At 54.5% G+C, this 17,567-nt stretch overlaps 8 protein-coding genes and 2 non-coding genes across 10 annotated transcripts; 4 read left to right on the top strand and 6 right to left on the bottom strand.

Annotated features, from left to right (window-relative positions):
• Window positions 1-146: 146 nt before the first annotated feature.
• Window positions 147-2,070, bottom strand: PHYSODRAFT_318172 (hypothetical protein; the record flags this gene model as incomplete). The annotated part of the gene is made up of 5 exons (XM_009535972.1): window positions 147-496; window positions 586-762; window positions 841-1,279; window positions 1,352-1,644; window positions 1,710-2,070. The coding sequence occupies 5 exons, from the start codon at window positions 2,068-2,070 to the stop codon at window positions 147-149; spliced, it is 1,620 nt and encodes a 539-aa protein (XP_009534267.1).
• Window positions 2,071-3,082: 1,012 nt separating this feature from the next.
• On the bottom strand, window positions 3,083-4,482 carry PHYSODRAFT_288419 (GTP-binding protein). Its single transcript, XM_009535971.1, has 3 exons — window positions 4,432-4,482; window positions 3,579-4,075; window positions 3,083-3,494 (listed from the first exon to the last, which is right to left on the bottom strand). Exons 1-3 carry the CDS (start codon window positions 4,432-4,434, stop codon window positions 3,350-3,352), a joined length of 645 nt encoding a protein of 214 aa, XP_009534266.1. The 5' UTR covers window positions 4,435-4,482; the 3' UTR covers window positions 3,083-3,349.
• Window positions 4,483-5,855: 1,373 nt separating this feature from the next.
• Window positions 5,856-6,950, bottom strand: PHYSODRAFT_523860 (hypothetical protein; the record flags this gene model as incomplete). The annotated part of the gene is made up of 2 exons (XM_009535970.1): window positions 5,856-6,275; window positions 6,342-6,950. The coding sequence occupies 2 exons, from the start codon at window positions 6,948-6,950 to the stop codon at window positions 5,856-5,858; spliced, it is 1,029 nt and encodes a 342-aa protein (XP_009534265.1).
• Window positions 6,951-7,627: 677 nt separating this feature from the next.
• PHYSODRAFT_t1412 lies at window positions 7,628-7,700 on the bottom strand. The gene has a single exon. It is a non-coding gene; the product is annotated as a tRNA-Arg (tRNA).
• Window positions 7,701-8,057: 357 nt separating this feature from the next.
• PHYSODRAFT_523624 (hypothetical protein) lies at window positions 8,058-8,342 on the bottom strand (the record flags this gene model as incomplete). Its single annotated transcript, XM_009535969.1, has 1 exon — window positions 8,058-8,342. A coding segment is annotated over one exon (285 nt), but the record flags the coding sequence as incomplete, so codon positions are not given.
• An 880-nt stretch (window positions 8,343-9,222) lies between these two features.
• PHYSODRAFT_338220 (hypothetical protein) lies at window positions 9,223-10,620 on the top strand (the record flags this gene model as incomplete). The annotated part of the gene is made up of 1 exon (XM_009535968.1): window positions 9,223-10,620. One exon carries the CDS (start codon window positions 9,223-9,225, stop codon window positions 10,618-10,620), a length of 1,398 nt encoding a protein of 465 aa, XP_009534263.1.
• Window positions 10,621-10,977: 357 nt separating this feature from the next.
• On the top strand, window positions 10,978-11,050 carry PHYSODRAFT_t1468. Its single transcript has one exon. It is a non-coding gene; the product is annotated as a tRNA-Arg (tRNA).
• Window positions 11,051-11,648: 598 nt separating this feature from the next.
• On the top strand, window positions 11,649-15,351 carry PHYSODRAFT_338219 (hypothetical protein; the record flags this gene model as incomplete). Its single annotated transcript, XM_009535967.1, has 4 exons — window positions 11,649-11,913; window positions 12,006-12,058; window positions 12,136-12,391; window positions 13,298-15,351. 4 exons carry the CDS (start codon window positions 11,649-11,651, stop codon window positions 15,349-15,351), a joined length of 2,628 nt encoding a protein of 875 aa, XP_009534262.1.
• A 180-nt stretch (window positions 15,352-15,531) lies between these two features.
• PHYSODRAFT_523164 (hypothetical protein) lies at window positions 15,532-15,970 on the bottom strand (the record flags this gene model as incomplete). Its single annotated transcript, XM_009535966.1, has 2 exons — window positions 15,532-15,748; window positions 15,828-15,970. The coding sequence occupies 2 exons, from the start codon at window positions 15,968-15,970 to the stop codon at window positions 15,532-15,534; spliced, it is 360 nt and encodes a 119-aa protein (XP_009534261.1).
• Window positions 15,971-16,271: 301 nt separating this feature from the next.
• PHYSODRAFT_318168 (hypothetical protein) lies at window positions 16,272-17,458 on the top strand (the record flags this gene model as incomplete). The annotated part of the gene is made up of 6 exons (XM_009535965.1): window positions 16,272-16,293; window positions 16,368-16,425; window positions 16,519-16,662; window positions 16,722-16,878; window positions 17,268-17,269; window positions 17,320-17,458. 6 exons carry the CDS (start codon window positions 16,272-16,274, stop codon window positions 17,456-17,458), a joined length of 522 nt encoding a protein of 173 aa, XP_009534260.1.
• Window positions 17,459-17,567: the final 109 nt, after the last annotated feature.

The following is a 17,567-nucleotide window of genomic DNA, read 5'->3' as shown; positions in this document are numbered from 1 at the left end:
GATCAGGACGGTGGGGAAGTAGGTGGACACTCAGCAGACAGATGAGCTGGTCTCTAAAAAAGAGATCCGCCATATAGATAGAGATAAGAATTACCTTGCCTACGAGTACTCGATACTATGTTCCTAAAGGTGTACATGTAGGTGCGTCAACGACGATCAAGCATTGCCACGAAGCTGGCCGTACACGCAATTCCGACCCCGAACAGGATGCACGGGAGTGTGAGCACATTTCCCGCGCCCAGCGGCGACAAGCTCTCGGTACCATAGACTTGTACGGTCAAGTCTGACGCTGCTTCGAACAGCATGAGCACTCCGACGTAGAGTCCGTTGTTGTTGAATCCATGAACCGAAGTCTGCAGCTCCTTGCCCATGATTCCAACGATCGAAAAGGGAAAGATGTTCGCAACCGTTTGGTAAAAGGCTGTAATGACGAAGCTGGCAAACGCCACCTCCTTGGAGAAGCTCCCCACTGAAACTGCAACCACGAGCGCGCAGGCTGCATTACGAAAGCAAGCAGGAGACACAAATACTAGTTAGTGACGCATGCCCGCCTGAAAAATGTTGTCGAGATGCGGTAGGACGTACTTCCGATCGCGAGTCCTAGCACGGTGAAGCGTTTGAGGTAGCTTGCATCGGGAACTCGTGGCATGATCAGTAGCACAATGAAGCAAATCACCGCCATGAGGCCATTCTGAGAGATAAGCGCTGTGTTCGCTGTGTTGAGTCCTCTCTTGTAAGCAATTTGGCTGTTATCGTCGCAGTCTACATTGCACAATATCATAAACACCCCGTCATATTTCTTGTGCACACTGAAAGAGAGCAAAAGCTGTCGTACAGTACCTGCAGCTTTGCAGCCTCCGTATACGTTCGCGCCCCACCATTGGTAAACTCCATCCGAAAAACTTAACCAAGCGAAAGACAGCACAAAGTACACGACGCATAAAAACCGAAAGACTTTCGGCGCGTGCACAACTTGCTGCCACGCTTCACGGCCGACGCGGGTGAGCCGAGGTTGAAATATGGGTTTGTCCTGAGGATGCTCTGGCCGCAAGTAAATACACACTGTAGTGGTAATGAAGATGGCGGCCATGGCGAATCCAAAGGCTTTCAATATCTCCTTGCCGCTGATAGCACTCGCAAAGACCACTGCGTCGGACGTGCTCCTAAACAGAAGCGACCCGAGCAGAGCACCCACGCCTTCATACATCGCGAGCGTGGCTTGGGCATGAACCTGAAACTCGATCGGCACCATATCCATAATGCGAGCTCGCAATCCGATCTAGAAGCAAATAGAATCAATAGTTAGTGGAAACCTCCAACAGCGTAAGTATGCATCATTCCCGAGACCTACATTCAATAGCAGCACACCAACGGTGAGCAGCACAAGAAGCAGTTTCGTCAAGTCTTGGAAATTGGGGAACAACACATTGGCTGACCCATACAGCAACCCTGTCACAGTGACGATGACTGCAGCCGCCATCAAAAAGGCATTGCGTCTTCCATACTTCGACAGAGAGCGATCCGACATGGCGCCAAGGATTGGTCCAAGGAAAAACTGGATGAGACTCGGCACAAATCGCGGCACAAAGTCAGAGATGCCCATGGACTCCAAGTACGACATCCGCGTATTCGTGAAGACTGTGTCTGTAGTAAGCAATAGTCAGCACCCAACAGCATCAACTGCAAAAGTTCTAGCTCCTTAGGCGTACCAAGAATTGCGTAGGCAGCCCAGGGCATGGCCAACACAAGACACGTGCGAAACGCGCGCGTCTTCAGTGTCCACTGGATGTCTGGCGCGTGAAGAATGCTGCCGAGTCTGTCGTGGCCAAGGTCGGTTCTGCTCTGTTCGTCGCCAACATCGACTACAACTTCATCTGTGCTTCCTGGCGCGAATCGCACCAGCTTGAGCTCAGCAGCGCTGCTTTCTTCTCCGTCTCGCTCGTTGCATGACGCGTCAGTCGGTAGACGCTCCGCGTCGCCTGGAGAGACGCAGTGCACGTATGCACCCGAGTCCTCGCTATTGCCGTCGTCGTGTAGAGGCCGCAAGTGCAGCGAGCATTCGCCGGCCATCGCGCGCCTCGAGAAAATAACTGTTTGACAGTTGAGCTAGGCTCTCCAGTATTTCTTGCGACCTTAGCAAAAGTCTCTATATTACCTGCGAATCGTTATACGTCGCCGATCCACTTCTATACAGCTAATGTATAGCACGAATGCCTCTTATCGCGTATCGAATCATAGGTCAAATGTTTCTTGTCACAATACGCCGGAAAGCTATCTGCATGCCGTGCTTGATGCTTGACTACAACATTTGGCAATCCTTTACTTCAACAAGACCTAGCACACTCTGACAGACAGGCAAGCAAGGTGATCTTGCAAGGTTTATCTAACTACAGAGAGTAGCGGCAATAAGAAGGGGTTCAACGATTAAAGTACTGAAGGTATTTACAATAATCAAGTCAAATCAAATCTTGCGTTAAACGTATTGACTTAACGAAATAAATGAAACACGTTAGGTACGTTATTATTTACAGTGGCTCCGTGTACACGCAGTGGCTCAACCACTGCGTGTGCATCAACGACCGTTCTGCTTCAGCGCCCCAGTGCTCCCGTCACACTTACTTTCTCGCCCACATTGCCCCGAAAACTGCCGCTAAGGAAGACCATGAGCGCCTGCAGGTTGATGCGGAGGTGTTGTCCTACGTGCATATGTTGGGTTTGCACAAGCTCAGCAAGCACACCGCCGAGACGTAGCTACAGTAATGTGCGGTGGCCATGGACAAGTAGGGCGTCGTAGTGAGTCGCAGCCAGTGTATTTGAAGGTCGCGCGCCTCAGGAAGACGAGTACGACGAGCCTGTAGCGTCGAAGTCCATCGTCCATCGGGCCGGCTCCGTCCTTGGAGTTTGAAAAATGCGCGGGAACCTTGACTGCTGTGTGTGTGCCACATCACTTTGACAAACTCAGTACCTAAATAGAGGCCCTGTGTAATTCAATATTTATGTGTTGTCAGAATTATAAGTTGTTGACCCTTTCTTATTGCCGCTACTCTGTAACGAAATCGGATTGTGAGCTGGGCTAGTCGTAAAGCAATCAAAAATAGAGCAACATGCATTCAACCGCGACTATTTCCTCTTCTTCGTCTCCTGGTTGTCAATCGTTTCAAAGGAACTCAGCGTTCCATCACCTCAGCGGCAGCAAACCAGTCGGCCGATGCAGCAGGGACGCGCGCGATCAAGCTCAGCTTCAACATCGCAGCAACTCCGTCTGCGTCGACCTTCTTCGTTTCTCCTCCTTGAGTTCTAAGCGAAAAGTGCAGGTCGAGGCGTGATAGGACAGCACACCATTTCCAGCTTACAGGTCCTCGTCCTCATCCGGAAGGGGCACAGCGGCGGCAGCAGAGCTAGCGTCCGCCTCAATCTGGGCAATCTGTTCCTGGGTGATGGTAACCTCAGGCGGGCGAAGAGCGGGGGCCTCGACGAAGGTCAGGTTGTTGTCACTGCAAGTAACGAAAACACAAAACAATGTCAATAAACAAGATCGGGTCATACGCATGCCAAAGGTTCCAATAATAAACACGTACCCAACAAGCTTGCGGGCCAGCCACAGGAACGGCTTCTCGAACTGGTAGTTGGACTTGGCCGAGATGTCGAAGTACTGCAGGTTTTTCTTGCGGTGGAACGTGATCTGCTTGGCCTTAACCTTACGGTCCTTCACCTCGACCTTGTTACCGCACAGCACGATGGGGATGTTCTCGCAAACGCGGAACAGGTCTCTGTGCCAGTTGGGGACGTTCTTGTAGGTGATACGCGACGTCACGTCGAACATGATGATAGCGCACTGGCCCTGGATGTAGTAGCCGTCGCGCAGGCCGCCGAACTTCTCCTGGCCGGCCGTGTCCCAGCAGTTGAAGCGGATGGGGCCGAAGTTGGTGTGGAAGGTCAGCGGGTGCACCTCCACGCCGAGCGTGGCCACGTACTTCTTCTCGAACTCGCCCGTCAGGTGGCGCTTCACGAAGGTGGTCTTGCCGACACCACCGTCACCCACGAGGATGAGCTTGAATTCCGGGACGTTCTGGGCCTGAAAGTGTGCATCAAGTCCTGTCAGTTAAGCTGGCTCTGCGTCCTGTGAAAAAGCCTATTAGTGCGGTCCGGCGCCGCCCCCTGTTCCTTCAGTCCCTTAAATGGTCTTCTCCCTGCTCTGCCCCGCCTGTATAAAAGTTCCTAGGTCCGTCCTGTTGCTACGGCGGTCGCTGCAGTGATAGATCGCAACTTGGCTTCATTTTACTCAGTTTGGTGCGCGTCCGGGCTCATTTATCCTCTCGGAGGCTGCCGTTGGGCGCGGAAAGAAGCAGGGGAGGAGGTCGAGGGTCGTGGGATCGCGTTCGGTGGGGCGCGGCGCCGGCCGCGGCTCTGCAGACATGTATATCAACGTACCATCTTGTCTAAGTTGCGTGCGCGAAGGGAACTTTACCGACTATCGGGCGCGGGGCAGCGAATGGGAGTCGCGAAACTCACGTCCTCCACCAGTCTGCGCACATACTGAATCCAAGTCAAATCGCGGGGCGAGGTTTTTCGGCAAAAACCTCGATCGATCCACCACATACAGAAACCAAGAGGTCTCGCTGGCGAAGTATGGGTTCACCTTCGGTGCCAAGATGTGTGCGCCGGGATTGATGTGGCTGCTGTCCCCGTCCCCTGCGAAACTGGATAACAGCCGCTGGGTCGACCAATCAAACGCCTCGAGTCTGATAACAACGCTGCTTGGCGTCCTGGTCTGCAGCTGCTGGCGAGGCCTGCCGTGGCTCGCGATCCCGTGCTGGCATGTCTAAGTTGATGCTCGAAGGACACGGCAATGGCGCCATTGAACCTTGAAACGAACTTCACCATGCGCAGCGTCACATACTTGACCACGGGCGCCAGTGATGAAAGCAAGAAGGATCGCGGAATAAACTGGGACTGCTGGCCAGTGACGGGCTAAGCTACTGTGGCTTTGTTGGACTCAATGCTGTGCGCACTCTTGAGTCTCTGATGCTGCATCCGCGCGTTGGGGGTCTCATTTATCAAGTGTGTCAAGGATCCACTATTTAGATCAGCGCGTGATGATGGAGGCAAAAACGAGATCTGGAAGAGTGGAGCTCTTTTGGGCTTTGGCGTTGGCAGCATGCGCTTCTGGACTGTTAAAAAGGCAGTCTGCAGCGTGGGCTAGCAGTGGACGACGCAAGTGTGGAGGTTTCGACAAGCAGGCCCGACGGGAAACGGAAGTTCCGCTAATGACAACTTGTCATTGGCAAGTGGTGTTGTTCGGCATTGAAGAACCGCAGAAGCCCGCCCAGCAAGAGCTCATCAATGTCGGGTTCCAGGTGAAGTGTCTTCAGCAAAGGGGCCTTGATCACAAGGTGCGCATAGGCACAAGTCGTGCTCTCCATACTCTTCGCTGCGATTTACAACCGCCGCGCGAGATACGTTCGGCGCAGTCTCACGCTGTGGAATGATAATGATACATTCGGGAGAAAGCAGCCAAAAAGAATGAAGACGATGATTATAAAAGCTTTCGACAGCGAAGGAATGCCATGCTATCAGCGACTCAGACAAGTAAGTCCACGACCTTTGATCATGTCAACCGGTTCGATCTGTCGGGGCAGCTTCGACATCAGTTTTGAGCTCACACTCGGTTGTCGGCATCGCTTTTAACGCAAAAGTTTGGAGCGGTAATTTTGCCGTGGGGCATTCGCCATGCTCCGGGGTATCATGAGGGCCTTGGTCTAATGCTATGCATACCATACTATTGTTTCAGTTCATTCAGTAAAAAAAATGTGCTTGTATTTCTTTGCGTTAAAGTTTGTCAGAAAACGAAGAGGTTATGCCGCGACGGAAATGGCCCGACGCAGCGATGCCTTGATGCTGTTGTACTTGCACCCGGTCGACAGCTTGATATACTCTTTGCCGTCGTCAATCACCACCGTGAGCCACTCCGGCACCAGCGACTCGAGCATATACAGCTGCTCCTCGATTTTGCCCTTGATCGGAGCCCGAGCTGCGAGTCTGCGTAGCACTTCGGACTTGGGGAAAATGGATTTCCGCGTGACCATGACGAGCGACTGCAGCTGATCGCTGAGCTGCGGAAGCGTCGACAGCAGACGCTTCTTCAACGCCTTGGCACTATTCTCTGCTACGTCCTTGCGGCCAAGCTCCTGCTTGCGAACTTTGTTGATGAGCCATTCCGGTAGCGTCTTGAGGTCCTTCGGCACGGGCTTCGCGAGCGCCTCCTCCAGCTTCTCCTTGTCCTTGGCACCTGCTGCGTCGCCCTTCTGCTCGTTGCTCTCCTTCTTCTCGAGCAACACGACATGGCTCTCATCGTTCGCAATCTCCGCTGGCACCTTGGGCAGCGGGGCCTTCTCGATCTCAATGAGCTTCAGAGCCTCCTTCAACTCGTCGTCCGTCATGTCGGGGAACTCCTTCTTGATCGTCTCCACGTGCGCCTCCAAGTAGGTATTAGCCTTACTGAAGAATAGAGTGATGCGAGCCTCGAGGCTCTCGCAGTCGCTGTCAGGCGGTGGCAGCTGCTGCTTGCGCAGAGTAAGCACTGGCGGCTGCTGCTTGAGCCGTTGGCGCTGGGCCTGAAGCGAGTCGCCTCCCTCTTCCTGCGCTTGGCGGCGCGCCGTGCGCGTGTTCTTCTTCCATTCGAGAGTGTATGCGCCCGGCAGCAGGTGCAGGATCTGCTGCAGGTGCGCAGGCGTGAAGCTGAGCTGGCACGAGCTCTCGACGGCGCGCTTGACGGCCGCGAAGTCGGGCGTGTGCTGGTACAGCGTCAAGGCGCCGAGCCCGAACTCCAGCGCTGAGAAGAGGCGCACTAGCACGCGCAGAGAAGGCGGGGTGCGCTTATCGAGGCGACGAGAGGAGCGTCGTGGCTGCGACGGCGACGACGGGGGCTCTTTTTCGCCCGAGTCGGTCATTATTGCCTGTGTTGTTTCGACTACCGGTATGAAAATGTATGGCAAATTAACGCTAAACCCTATTTTGGCGGTGCAGTTGTTGCTACCGTTGTCAGAGCAAGCCGCTAGTGCAGTTCTGACCGGCCATCATGGCGGCCCCGACATCGTGCAAGGCAAGGAACACAGAAGCAGTCATGGATCGAGCGGCGCCGAGCATTGTATAACGGAGCGGTGGCGCTGCCAAAAGCGCGCAGCTTGCGCTCCACACGGGCAGTGTGCGTCTGCGGGGCGGGTGGGGACTATGACGCACAGCAGCAAGTCGGCCCGCAACCGCAAGGCCACTGCTGCACGAGCGAAATATTCTGTTCTTCCTCCTGAGACTGTCCGAGCGAGTGCGGAGCGATGCGATTGAAGACGGCAGCGTCGCGTGGAGGTTGGTCTATTATTTGCTGGGCAGCGATTGATCTGGGTGAGGCAGCTCCTCACTTTTCTTCGGTTTCGCGTGCGCGCATGCATGCGTGCGTGCATGCAAGAGAACAAGGTACGCAGCGGGGGGAAGGCGGTCGGCCGGCTTGCAGGTCAGCATCGAAGTGCGCAATGCGCTGCAGCACGTCAACTTCACCTTGGCCGCGTGGTGTTCGGCACACGAGCGGACCGAAAGTTGGGCCTGGGCGACCAAAAGCTTTGTCGGAAAAGAGCGTCCTCGAGGGGACTCGAACCCCCAATCCCCGCCTTCGGAGGGCGATGCCTTATCCATTAGGCCACGCGGACACGCTGAAGTACCGTCTCTCCACACGGATACCAAAGCCTGCATGCACGCCAAGATCGTCGCACCGTCACATGCACGCGACGGAAAAATACGCCCATACGATCGACAGGTTGCGCGAAGGTCGCCAAACAGTACCGTGTCTGACGCCCGTTGAGTGCTGCCAGCAGTATGGCCTTCAACTTGCCTTTTGCGCACCGACCAAAACTGCTCTGATCAACTGTGAACGGCCAGCTCCGTCAACGACATGGCTTTCACTGATCTCAACAAAGAATGTGTATTTTGGATGCTGCGGAACTACGCACGCATGCACGCACTGCTCTGTAGTAACAGGGCTATCGCTGGCTTACTTGCTCGATCGCTCACGCGCCGTGAACGGCGGTGTAATTGTAGTACACCTCGTTCTCGTATTCGCTGTCGCAGTAGGGGAACGACGTGTCCGAGGTCGTCGGCGCGAACAGGGCCTTGCCCGACGTGTACGTCACGTAGCAGCCCAGGAAGCTGCAGATGATGACCACGATCGGCGCCGGCACCTTCTCCCAGATCGGGATCTCGTTCCACAGCTTCTTCAGCAGGAAGACAATGGGCGGCAGGGTGCTGATAAGCGTGATGCACGACGCGCCCACGAACTCGAGGAAATCCGAGAAGTGGTCACGATTATTGCTGAGCTAAGTTAGTGCGTTTGCTCATTCTCGTCACGGTGCACGTGCGCTGCGTGTACAGCTGCGTGTAGCTCACAATGTAGACTCTACATCATGTAGATACCGCCAAGCTCGCCGCTGGCTCTGCCTTGAAGTGGATTTGTTGCTTGATAACGAATTGTTGTTGATGGAGATAGGTTGCCACCGGAGACCTATTCAATTTCGTCGAGTGTCCTCGAATTAGATTCTCCGAAACCCATGTGTCATTTTGAATGAAGTTGTGAGCCAGGACTAATCTAAAGGGATCTTCGATCAGTCACTGATTCAGTGATCGATCACGTGTTAAACAGCTTCACACGCACGGCGTTATTAACTCGGGTGTTGGAGTGTACTCAAGCAACTTGAAAGCGTCCTGAAAGTGGATTATCCGAAATGTAAGCGCCTTCGTTGTTTCTGCACAACCACTAAGGACCTTGCAAGAGCACACATGCATGCGTATGGTCTCAGGGTGCGATTCGTTCGCGAGTTCTGAATCGAACTTTCATTCAGGTGGCCGGGATCCATGAACGTATTCACAAAAGCGCATCCCCCATAGTGTACTCCGCATACTTTTCAATGCTGGACCGCTCGCACTCAGTGATGCCTCACGACAGGGCCATCTCGGCTCTCCCTTTTCAGTCCGCGGCCTCGGTGCACCGGACTTGCTCGCGATTCATTTTCATTTCCGCTTTCGCCAGGTGAGGCGCGCCTCCTTCTCCTGACTTTGCCTTGACTTTCGACGACTGCAACTCCAACCATGGCTAACGGCGGGAAGTTCCTCACCACGGAGGATCTCAAGATTGCTCTCAATATCTTCTGATGCGTCTACGGCATTGGCACGCTCGGTATGCCTGGCAACTTCGCGCGGGCAGGGCCCGTGATAGGCGTCATCGGCTTGCTCTTTATGGCCTTCGCCAACGTGTATTCATCTGTGGCTATCTGCCTCGTGATGCTGCTGGCACCTAAGAGCGTCAAGACCTACAGCGACCTGGGCGAGTGGTGCATGGGCAAGTGGGGCCGCTGGTTTGCAGTTGTCTCGCAGATGGCGTCGTGTCTGCTGGGGCCATGTGTATTGTTGGTGCTTGGTGGCACACTGCTGGACGGCCTGTTCCCGGACGCTTTTAGTACTTCTTACTGGATCTGCTTCATGGCGCTCATGTGCTTGCCCGTATGCCTCATCCTGACGCTCAAGGAAGGCGCCGGGGCCGCGTTTGCTGGCTGCGCAGGAACGCTCATCGCCGATGTCATCGGTGTTGCCGCTGTCATGTACGGCATGCGTGGCCACCCCACGCCGCCGTCGCCTGCTATCAAGTTCTCGCAGGTCGCGGGCATGTTCGGCAACCTGGCGGTCGCGTACAATGCTGGCATCGTGATCCCAGCCCTGCGGCGCCAGCACAGCGAGCCGACGCGCATGCCGCGCGTTGTGTTCGTCACCATGGCCTTCATCTCGTGCCTCTTCCTGATCCTGGCCAGCACGGCGTACTCGGCGGTGGGCTGCCAGATCTCGGGCAACCTGCTCTACTCCATCTACCCGGACGCGGACACGGGCCTCACCACGCTGGGCTTCAAGTCCAACTGGGGCGCCGTCGTCATGGCCTACTTCTTCATGCAGCTGCACATTACGATCGCCTTCTCCGTCATCCTGAACCCGGCCTTCTACCTCGCCGAGCGACTGGTGCTCAAGATGCACAAGAAGAAGGAGGACGACGTCGAGAACGCCCTCACGTACGCCGCTGCCTCGTATGAAGCTGCCAACACGCCAAGCAAAGATGCGATCAACGATGGCCGCCGCTCATCCAGGGTGTCATACATTTCCAACGCCGACGCCGAGAATCCCTACTACGGTGACATTGATGCAGAGGTCGCGGAGTACCGTGGCTCGAACGCGGTCAAGTATGCTATTCTACGCGTGCTCATCTTGGTCATTCTGGTTGTAGTCTCCATCATCTTCCGTGATCACTTCTCGGATTTCCTCGAGTTCGTGGGCGCGTCGTGCATCACGCTTATCAGCACCCTGCCGCCCATTGTCTTCCTGCTGAAGAAGCTGTGGAACGAGATCCCGATCTGGGAGAAGGTGCCGGCGCCGATCGTGGTCATCATCTGCAGCTTCCTGGGCTGCTACGTGACGTACACGTCGGGCAAGGCCCTGTTCGCGCCGACGACCTCGGACACGTCGTTCCCCTACTGCGACAGCGAATACGAGAACGAGGTGTACTACAATTACACCGCCGTTCACGGCGCGTGAGCGATCGAGCAAGTAAGCCAGCGATAGCCCTGTTACTACAGAGCAGTGCGTGCATGCGTGCGTAGTTCCGCAGCATCCAAAATACACATTCTTTGTTGAGATCAGTGAAAGCCATGTCGTTGACGGAGCTGGCCGTTCACAGTTGATCAGAGCAGTTTTGGTCGGTGCGCAAAAGGCAAGTTGAAGGCCACACTGCTGGCAGCACTCAACGGGCGTCAGACACGGTACTGTTTGGCGACCTTCGCGCAACCTGTCGATCGTATGGGCGTATTTTTCCGTCGCGTGCATGTGACGGTGCGACGATCTTGGCGTGCATGCAGGCTTTGGTATCCGTGTGGAGAGACGGTACTTCAGCGTGTCCGCGTGGCCTAATGGATAAGGCATCGCCCTCCGAAGGCGGGGATTGGGGGTTCGAGTCCCCTCGAGGACGCTCTTTTCCGACAAAGCTTTTGGTCGCCCAGGCCCAACTTTCGGTCCGCTCGTGTGCCGAACACCACGCGGCCAAGGTGAAGTTGACGTGCTGCAGCGCATTGCGCACTTCGATGCTGACCTGCAAGCCGGCCGACCGCCTTCCCCCCGCTGCGTACCTTGTTCTCTTGCATGCACGCACGCATGCATGCGCGCACGCGAAACCGAAGAAAAGTGAGGAGCTGCCTCACCCAGATCAATCGCTGCCCAGCAAATAATAGACCAACCTCCACGCGACGCTGCCGTCTTCAATCGCATCGCTCCGCACTCGCTCGGACAGTCTCAGGAGGAAGAACAGAATATTTCGCTCGTGCAGCAGTGGCCTTGCGGTTGCGGGCCGACTTGCTGCTGTGCGTCATAGTCCCCACCCGCCCCGCAGACGCACACTGCCCGTGTGGAGCGCAAGCTGCGCGCTTTTGGCAGCGCCACCGCTCCGTTATACAATGCTCGGCGCCGCTCGATCCATGACTGCTTCTGTGTTCCTTGCCTTGCACGCTGTCGGGGCCGCTCGATCCATGACTGCTTCTGTGTTCCTTGCCTTGCACGCTGTCAGAGCCGCCATGATGTCTGCTCAAGTACTCGCTGATCCTGCAGAGTTGATTCCCATCGTTGCATTCGCGTCCGCCGATGGCAGCAGCGATACACTCGATCCGACCAGTTGGTCCCCCGACACCCCGCAGGCAACAGTGGCTACGGAGCTAACGGTATCACAAGCAAACCGTGACGCCTGCCACGAGTCCAACGGCACGCGAGTGCTAGTCCACGACATCGACAAGACCTTCTGCGTGCATGGATGGCCGATCTGCAGCCCCGACAACCACCAAGGTATCTGCCCAGACGCACGACAAGACCTACCCAACGGATCTCACTGCACCACATTACCCAGCGGCAAAGGTGTGTACGGTTGCCTTAACAAGAGACAAACATCTACGACTGCACCGGTGTCCTGCCATCTCCGGACGTGGAAGGCGTAGCGTTACCCAAACAGAACTACAGCTCTACCGTCCTAAATATACCGTCTCAAATGATCCTGCACCGTTACGACAGTCGCCGACTTGTGGCGTGACTCCATGGGCCATGAACTTGCCGTGCCTTCCAAAAGAGGCATTTGGTGAATTGCCTCAGCTTCTTCTTGAGCGCAGTGAGACCGACGACGACCGCGATGTCGACGATCCTAGAGTTAGCTCGTCGGATTCTGTGACGGAGGTGGCTTCAGCAAGTGTGTCTCGATGGCAATGGAAGTTTTGGAAGAAATCACCGCCAAAGCAGAAACGAGCAAAGCAGCGCAAGTACCCACTACCTGGTGCGATTCTGACGCCATTACCAGCCTCCGTATCCCCAGGACGCCATAGTCTTGTTGGACTCGAGAGACTTGAAACTTTGATTGATGACATTGAAGAACGTGAAGCTGCTCGTCTGTCATCATCTCGTCCTCATTCAGCAGAGCCATCTACTTCTAACAGTGTTGGACCACCATTGCCTCCTCTTGAGATGCAGATACTGCAACGACCACGACTATTGCTCGACATCAATGGTAGACCCACCATTGGTGTTGAACAGCTCGTTCGGCTTCAGGAGTACAACGAACCCAAGCCGATACTCAACGCTTTGCAACTTGCTGCGATACCCAAAAAATGCGTGGGTGGCGATGAAGTTGCGCTCATGCCATGCCATTCGCTACAACACCGTGGATTTGAAATGCTGCCCGCTGAACGGTGGCGTGAGCCCGTACGTGATCGATCCAAACACTGGACGCAAGATGAACTGCCCATGCTGCTGCGTGGTGCTTCGCATTACCAGCAGGTAACACCATGGAGTATGACGAGAGCACCAGGAGCAAATAATCGTGGCAAGTGGGCAAGATACGAGGCGTGTCGATTCCACATTCCAGCGCGTCTTACCTCAACCAATTTCGACAATTCTGCAAGTTCCGTGAGCCCAGTGAAAAGGCCCACGCGATTGCTTCTCCGTGCTCAAGGCACGCTGATTTCTCGCAGCTACTGCGTGGTTTCAATATATGGCGAAGGCATTTTTGGGAGATTGTACGGCGCTGGACTAACCGGGAAGGACAAGAAACGATGTTTGCACGTAGAAGCGTACGAACCAGCCACAAGTCGAACTTACTCCCTTCGTGTGACGCTACAAGATATTGAAAGGCTTTTTCTATCGGGTGGAGCTGACCCAGAGCGCGAAGCATTGTTAGCGCCAGGCAGAAAGCAAGAGTTGCTGCGCCAGCTTATCTCCTTACTCTACTTTGAGTACTCGGACGACCCCAACACAGACGCTAGAAACTTTGGCGATGATCCGTACCCTAGTGAAGAAATCGCTCAGCCCCCGAAAGTTGGTTCGCAAGTGTTGCGAATTTCGCCGGAGATTCAGCTCAACGAGTCGGCACTTCGGCGTCTTGAGCGAGAGGAGCGTTTGCGACAAGAAGAAGCCCGTCGTCTCGAAGAACTCGCAGCGTTATTAGCCAAGCCGCGACGCGAGAGGCACCGAGTGTTCTGCCAACCGATAAAACTTCGTGGTCGGCGGTTTTACGTCTCAGTGCATCATTTTCCTGCTCAAGCGCGTAACTTGGTAATCACGGTGTACAACCCCAGCGCCTCAATGACGTACAAGCTTACAGTTGGGTTGCTCGAGGCTGCATCGCTCGTAAAACTGTATCCGTACCCTCGAAGTGGTTTCAGTCCTGAGCAAACCCTAACGGTGGCACGGAAATTGATACCGCGACTTCGACTTCTCGGTCGTGAGGATAACAGATCCAACGCTCGCATGATGCTCGGGATAAACGGAGGTCGACATGGTCCAGGAACGAATGCTCTCCCTCTTCTTCCTCCGGTGATGACAGAGGAGCGCAAACGCGAAGAACTTTTTAACAAAATGTTGCGAGATAGTCAGCGGTCTCTGCAACTTGAGCTGGCAATGAATCAACTTCGTCTCCATAATGATGCTGAAGCTGAGCGTGTCGAAATCCGGCAGAAGATTGCGAAGGTCGAGGCTAAACGAACCGAGTTGAACGAAAAGGACCAAGCGCATAAGGCTCGGATCGAAGAGATCGACGCAATCGGTGGAGGTGGTGGCACGAATTTCGACGTAAAACGTTTGCATGAAGAACGGCGATCTCTCAAAACAGGGCGTCAAGCGCTCAAGGCTGAAATGAAGTCAACAGCGGCTCAATTAGCCGAGCTGAGTCAGCAGTTGCAACATGTAAGCGAGAAGGAGAAGGCATCCGGAGACCGCGCTCAGCGTCGGGCTGACAGGTCTCGGAAGAAAATACGCGAAGAAGTGCTACAGACGGTATCGACAGCGTTGCAGTCAATTGTACCCTTGAAGAAGCAACAAGTTGGACAGCGTACGTGGCTTGCAAAGGTCCACATGAGACCTAGACATTCACTTCTGTCCTCTGGAGGCTGCCAGATATCGGGAGTGCATCTTCGATACTCGTTTTTTGCGTTGGCACCTGAAACTAGCGATGCTTTGGACGACGTGGACACTGATGGACAGCTATTTTCACTGGAGCTGTACGATGCGAGCGCATGCAAACGATGTACAAACTTTGTCATTTCCAAGTTAGAGTTGATCGCACTAACGAAAACCTGTCACGAGCAGCAGCAACTAGTTCCTGAAGTTGCCCCACCGACCTCACACGTGTCAAAACGTCTCATTGAACTCAGTGAGAGTATGAAGGAGACCCGTGAGTCGCTGCATCGGTTGACAGATGCACCACCTGGCTCTTCAAAAGGGAAGGCGTCGAAAACGAAGACCCCATCGACCAAGAAGAAGCGTGAAGAGCTGCTTCGTGCTATGACGGGGGCCAGTAACGAAATCCACCGATTGAATCGTGATGCCCCCTGGCCAGTCTTGGTGAAAGAGCTCTGCAAGAAGTGCGCCATCACTTCAGCAGAGGGTGATGCCACAAAGTTCGAGGTCAGCTTAGATCGATGCATTTTTCGAGTTGTGTCGCCTGTGCTCCGCATCACGAACGATGAGAATGAAGGCGACGATGAGGAAGAGTCCGGCGCTGTGTATTGCCGCGTACGAGCGGAAGTGGCCCCATTAGCCAAAGCTGTAGTGTTTGAGGTGTGGGATCCACTAGAGTGGATACAATGGCGTGTAGAATATCCTGAAAGTCGCGAGCTGCTCCGTGAATTCGCAGTCGAGACCTTCATCGAGCAGCAGATGCACCTTGAAGCCATCGTGATGTCGCTGCTCCTGTACACGGACGCTGACACAGGTCGGTTGGAACTACGCTTCGAAGAGTGAGCACCGTATATCGTAATAGAATGCACTCCAAATGCAAAGCGTAGTGCACCAGTTCCATCGTGTTAAAGTACTTTGTTTTTCTCCGTCGAAATGTCAAGGTTCCGCCTAGTTCTTCTGCCACGAGAAGCCTAGTAGCTACCAGACAGAAAGACACAATGACGAACTTAGGCGGGGAACTGCTTAACTGAAGGAGCTCGGGTCCTTGGAGTTGCCTGTAAGACGGCGGAACTTCTGCGCGATCTCGTCGAACTCGGTGCTGAGGTCGTCCAGCGAGTTGGCCAGCGCCTCCACGGGCGACGACGCGTCGTTAGTCTGCACGCGCACGGTGATGTCGTGGATGAGCGGGTGCGGGTGGCGGTAGCCGCTGAACATCACGTTCGGGTCGCGCAGCAGCTGCCTGCAGACACGGGAGAAGGTCATTTAGTCTATTCATTGAGTTCCTCCGCTTGTCTAGGGTTCGCTTTACTACGACGCACATGCGGATGAGGTTGCCCATGGTGTGGTCCTCGCGCAGGATGGTGAACTTGCCGGCGTTGGAGATCTTGGTGTCCTTCTCGTACGTCACCTTCTGCGCGCCCTCGGGCAGCAGGTACGAGTCGCTGCGGTTCGGCGCGTTCATGTTGCGTGTGTCCTCCTCGACTCAATAATAACGCACTAAAACCAGGAATGGTGTGGTGCACACAGCTATTTGAACTGACAATCATTTTCGCTTTCTGATGGACGAGGACACGGCGCCAACGTCGCGCCGCCAGCGCCAGCGCTCGAGGCGCCCCGCGGACGACAGCAGCTCGCAGGAGGAGAAGCGGCAGCGCACGACGTCGCGCAAGCCGCGCCCGATCCACAGACGCTGGATGGCGTACGCGCCTCCGAAAAGCGCCGACGACCCAAGTGTACCCATCCCAGCCTCCACCTTCCGCTTCATGTCATTCAACGTGCTGGCAGGTAACTCAGTGCATATAGTGCGGTGCTAATGATATGTGGGTAAATACTGAAGTGGAATGTGTGTTTTGGTGCAGATTATTTGGTGCAGAACGACCGGGAGAACGAACCGGCCAAGCGCCAAATGAAATACAGGTAGGAGGATACACCAGTTGGAAGCTTGCGCGCCGCTACTATGTCTGTTGCCCAGTAGGGACCGACCGTGCTTCTATTGTGTCATTGTATCAGTTGGGAATACCGTCGAGGTCGTCTCGTGAAGGAAATTCTGCGGTGGTCGCCACATATCGTCAATCTGCAGGAAGTGGACCATTTCGAGGACTTCTTCGAGCCGAGACTGAAGAACGCGGGCTATGTGGGCATCTACAAGAGGAGGTAATCTTGGTCTTGCTGTTGCAGTGTTGATTTTGGATAGTAAACAATTGTGTTAACAGAACCGGAGAGACAACCCACGATGGCTGCGCGATCTTCGTCAAGGAGAGCATGTTCCGCATTGTATCGTCGCACCCGATCGAGTACAATGTACCCGATCATCCGGTGCTGCAAAAAGACAATATTGCATTGACTGCAGTGGTTGAGGCAACATCGAACGTCAATGGATCGACCCCTGCTCGCTTCGTCGTTGCGAATACGCACATACTGTTCAACCCGAATGTTCGTGAGCTGGCACACATGGTGCTTTTGTCGTTTCGTACTTCGTTTTGCTGACTTGTGTTTTTTGTTTACTGCTGCGTAGCGAGGAGAAATCAAATTAGCTCAGTTGAACATGCTGATGGAGCACCTGACGTCTCTGCGGCAAGAGGGCGGTGCGATGCTGCCGGTACTTCTCTCAGGAGATTTTAACCTGGCACCGCACAGCCCACTCTACCATTTCCTGTCTACTGGAGAGCTGGACGCTTCTGGGCTTTCTCGTTTTGACTTGTCGGGGCAAAACTTGACCAACCATGCTCGGAAGGTGCGTTTTGTTTTAGTTTTTTGAGAGGTTAGTAAGATGATTGTTGATTGACTTGCTAACCACTACGTATCACACAGAAAACTATTCGAACGAACGAAAACGACCGGACTCGCCATCATGGGAACGGTACTGCAATTGGGAAATTTGACAGCGCTAAAGCTCAACGAAATGACTTCCGAGTCTACAAGCCGAACACGGTGTTCTCGCATGAGGTAAGAAGTCTGATTTCCAAAAACTGTCGAGCGCGCTGTCATTGACTTGTTGTTTTCGTACCTACAGTTTGACTTTGCCAGCGCTTATGCTCAGTCGCCGGATGACAAGAGCA

This window comes from Phytophthora sojae (genome assembly GCF_000149755.1).
Source record: "Phytophthora sojae unplaced genomic scaffold PHYSOscaffold_9, whole genome shotgun sequence".
Classification (NCBI taxonomy): domain Eukaryota; phylum Oomycota; class Peronosporomycetes; order Peronosporales; family Peronosporaceae; genus Phytophthora; species Phytophthora sojae.
Note: the sequence above shows the minus strand (reverse complement) of the source record. Positions and strands in the feature narration are given on the sequence as shown.

Excerpts from the sequence above, each read along its gene's own strand:
- PHYSODRAFT_288419 (XM_009535971.1), bottom strand. Across the intron at positions 3,495-3,578 it reads CTGGCCCGCAAGCTTGTTGG|TGACAACAACCTGACCTTCG; the intron begins GTACGTGTTTAT and ends CGTTACTTGCAG.